At 41.4% G+C, this 3317-nt stretch overlaps 1 protein-coding gene across 1 annotated transcript; it reads left to right on the top strand.

Moving 5' to 3' along the window:
- Positions 1 to 1170: 1170 nt before the first annotated feature.
- On the top strand, positions 1171 to 2905 carry LOC104967751 (cytoplasmic dynein 2 heavy chain 1-like; the record flags this gene model as incomplete). Its single annotated transcript, XM_010797275.1, has 4 exons — positions 1171 to 1376; positions 1867 to 2022; positions 2126 to 2240; positions 2715 to 2905. Coding segments are annotated over 4 exons (668 nt in total), but the record flags the coding sequence as incomplete, so codon positions are not given.
- Between the last annotated feature and the right edge of the window lie 412 nt (positions 2906 to 3317).

Below are 3317 nucleotides of genomic sequence, written 5' to 3'. Positions count from 1 at the left end.
AGAATGGCACAGAAGAGTATATAGAAACAGAGACTCTTGAACATAAAATTGCATCGCTTTTTCTGTGCATGCAAAGTGTATTGCATGTTTCTAAAAGTGCGTTACAGAAGATTGTTGACGAACTTAATGATATTCTGCACTTCTCTAAATATCAGTCCTTTCAAACAACAAATAGGTATATACCGTAATTTTCGGACTATAAGGCGCACCTGAATATAAGCCGCAGCAGCTAAATTGAATACATACTGTATATAAGCCGCACTGGACTATAAGCCGCAGGTGTTTTAATGTTTAATTACCATATGTAAGGGTTCGTGCACAGAGGGGATTGTCGGGAAAGAGATGGCTGTTTGAGGAAGCTCCCATTTATTAACATTTCAACAAACCAGTTGCATATTTGCATAACGTATTCAAGTGTTACCATTTAGTGCAATAGTAGCTACAGAACAGAACATGTGCTGTGTAAACTGTACTGTATCACATAGCGTTTCAGACACACAAACTTTTCAACTTTCAAACTTAAACGGTGCGCTCCCAGCGCACGTACCGGCAGTGATCTACAGCAGTGGTTTTCAACCAGTGGTACGGGGACAAACTGTCTCGCTCTCGTAATGTCTGTCTGTCTTGCTCTCGTTCTGTCTCTCGTACCACTCTCGGTTCCACTTTTACTTTTGCGCGCTACCTGTCTCACTCTTTTCCGGCCTCCAGCTTTTCCTGCTGGAACCCGCCGCTTAAAGTTGGGGGGCACGGACCGGCCATAGAGCCCATAGAGTTAAAGGTGGTGGCCGTTAGCTGTAAAAATCCATAGATTAGCCGCACCGTTATATAAGCCGCAGCGTCGAAAAATGGGAAAAAAGGCGCGGCTTATAGTCCGAAAATTACGGTAGTCTCATTATTTCTCCCTCTGCCTTTCTTTATCTTTACATGACATGTCACTTGTTAGACGCTTTTATCCAAAGCGACTTACATACTCAATACTGTGGACAATCCCCACAGGAGCAATTTGGGGTGAAGTGTCTTACCCAGGGACACAACGACATGCTGACTGCATTGGGGTTTGAACCTGTGGCCCCCTGATCCGAACACCAACGCACTGCTCTAATGCGCCACACGCCTCCCCACACCATGTTCCTATACTCACTGCTTTCTCTTTCCCTGTTCCTCCCTTAGGTGGAGGTGATGAGAAGTAACGCTGCTGGTCGTATCGACGCCTACAGGGCGGATCTGGAGCGCTTTAAGGCCCGCTGGGACCAGCTGAAGCCTAAAGACGAGATTCTTGAGAGTGGTGATCACGATGCCCTTCTTGCCTGCCTGCAGACCATCAGGGACAAGCAGCAAGAGTTCCAGGAGCTAGAGCTTGTGCGCAGTAAACTGCTGTAAGTTACTTTGAATATGCCGAGTTTCGAGTGGTTTCTTTATTGCGTTGGGACGGCTGATAGGATGTTCATTGCCTGGATAATCATTTTACAATACGCTGTGGTTGGATCAAATGTGATTATGATGTGTGCCATAAATCTGCCTAATAATTCATTTGGTGCTCAACATGAAACAGCATCGCAATTGAATCTGTAATGTCTTTAGTTGTTCTTGTTTCTATTATCTTTATAGATAGATGTTTCTATTGAAGCTACTTGTATTGATTCACACTGACTTAAAAACACTTGAAATACTATATTATTCATCGCCTCCTCACAATTACACTACAGCCCCGGACTAGAGCTTCTGTAAAACCTTGTGTTTTCCCTAAATCTACAGTTTTAGTGCTTTCTGTCAGCTTTTAATACATTTAAGAACATTACAAGTGTGCATCTATCTCCTCTCCTCTCCTCTCCTCTCCTCTCCTCTCCTCTCCTCTCCTCTCCTCAGTGAGGACTGTACCTCTTTTGACCTGGGGACTCCAGACTTCTCTCTGGCAGAAGAAACAAAAAGAGACATGGAGGAGTATAGCCAGATGTGGGGTCTGTATGAGGAGTGGCAGCAAGGCTTTACAGAAAAGGCCCAGGAGGACTGGATCACATTCAGGTGGGGGGTCGAGTTTAATCCTGCTGTAGATTAATCTAAATCTTCTGAACTCACTTACCTGTGTCGGTTGTGTCTTAATATCTATGTTTCTGTTGTTTTTCAGGAGTAAGACGTATGTGTTTGAGGAATTTCTCTTTACGTGGCAGGACAGACTTAGGAAGCTGGAACAGCCTACTGCCATGTCTGTTAAACTGCAAGGAGAAGTGGACAAATACAAGGTAGACAGGAGGGCAGTCGGTGGAATAACATATTATAATCTTCTTTCCACTTTGTGTACATTTAGTTTAGAAGAACAATAATACACATCTCAAGCAAAACCCTTGGTGTGGTGTGTATTACACTCTATAATGAGTTTTAGGCAATAAACGGAATAATCCGCTCATACAGAAGTGTTATAATGTTGTAATAGGACACAAATCTCTAAATTCAAAAGAGTTTCTTTTTTGGAAAGAATAAATCATTTTTTATTTTAGAAAATGCCAATCAGACTTATGCAATATATATTGTGCAAGCAGAACAATCATTATTTTCTGAATACATAAATGTTATCACTGTATCAAACTAAAAGATGAATGGTGAATGTTAAATTATATTTGAAGCAATATTTTATTTGATCCTCTTACACATCATTGGATAGTTTATAGTATTTTTGTTATACTTCTATTTCCACTATTTTCCGCCTGCGTGTCTAGAACATGGTCCCGGTGTTGAAGTATGTGCGCGGGGAGCACCTGTCCCAGGACCATTGGTTGGACATGTTCCGTTTGATTGGCCTTCCCAGAGGGACAACGCTGGAGAGACTCGTCTTTAATGACCTCCTCAATGTGGCAAATACCATTGTTGAAAAGGCCTTGGAGCTTAAGGTATGCACACACACACACACGCACGCACGCACGCACACACACACACACACACACTCAAGCAAATGTATATACATAACGATGGAGGCATGCACGTCTCTACGGACACATACGTCCCTTTAAATTGTTCATACTTTTTTTGATCTATTTTAGGGATATCATTATCAAGTTGCTTTTTTACCCCTGATGCCAGTCATTTGATATTGAGAATGTGCCCGATGCAATACATCCCTTCAATTAAATTAAAATAAGGTTATTCAAACCAATCCAATATATATACTTTATACATTAATAGTTTTGAAATGCATGAACAAAAAAGAACAAATGCATCATATAAGAATTTTCACTTATAATATTTGTACAGGAAGTGGTTATGACCAAACAGGTTTACAGACACATTCAGTAGATCATTAAGAGTTTGGTATGCACATGAAA

Source organism: Notothenia coriiceps, unplaced genomic scaffold, assembly GCF_000735185.1.
Source record: "Notothenia coriiceps isolate Sejong01 unplaced genomic scaffold, NC01 NC01_scaffold00037664, whole genome shotgun sequence".
NCBI classification, from domain to species: Eukaryota; Metazoa; Chordata; class Actinopteri; order Perciformes; family Nototheniidae; genus Notothenia; species Notothenia coriiceps.
Note: the sequence above shows the minus strand (reverse complement) of the source record. Positions and strands in the feature narration are given on the sequence as shown.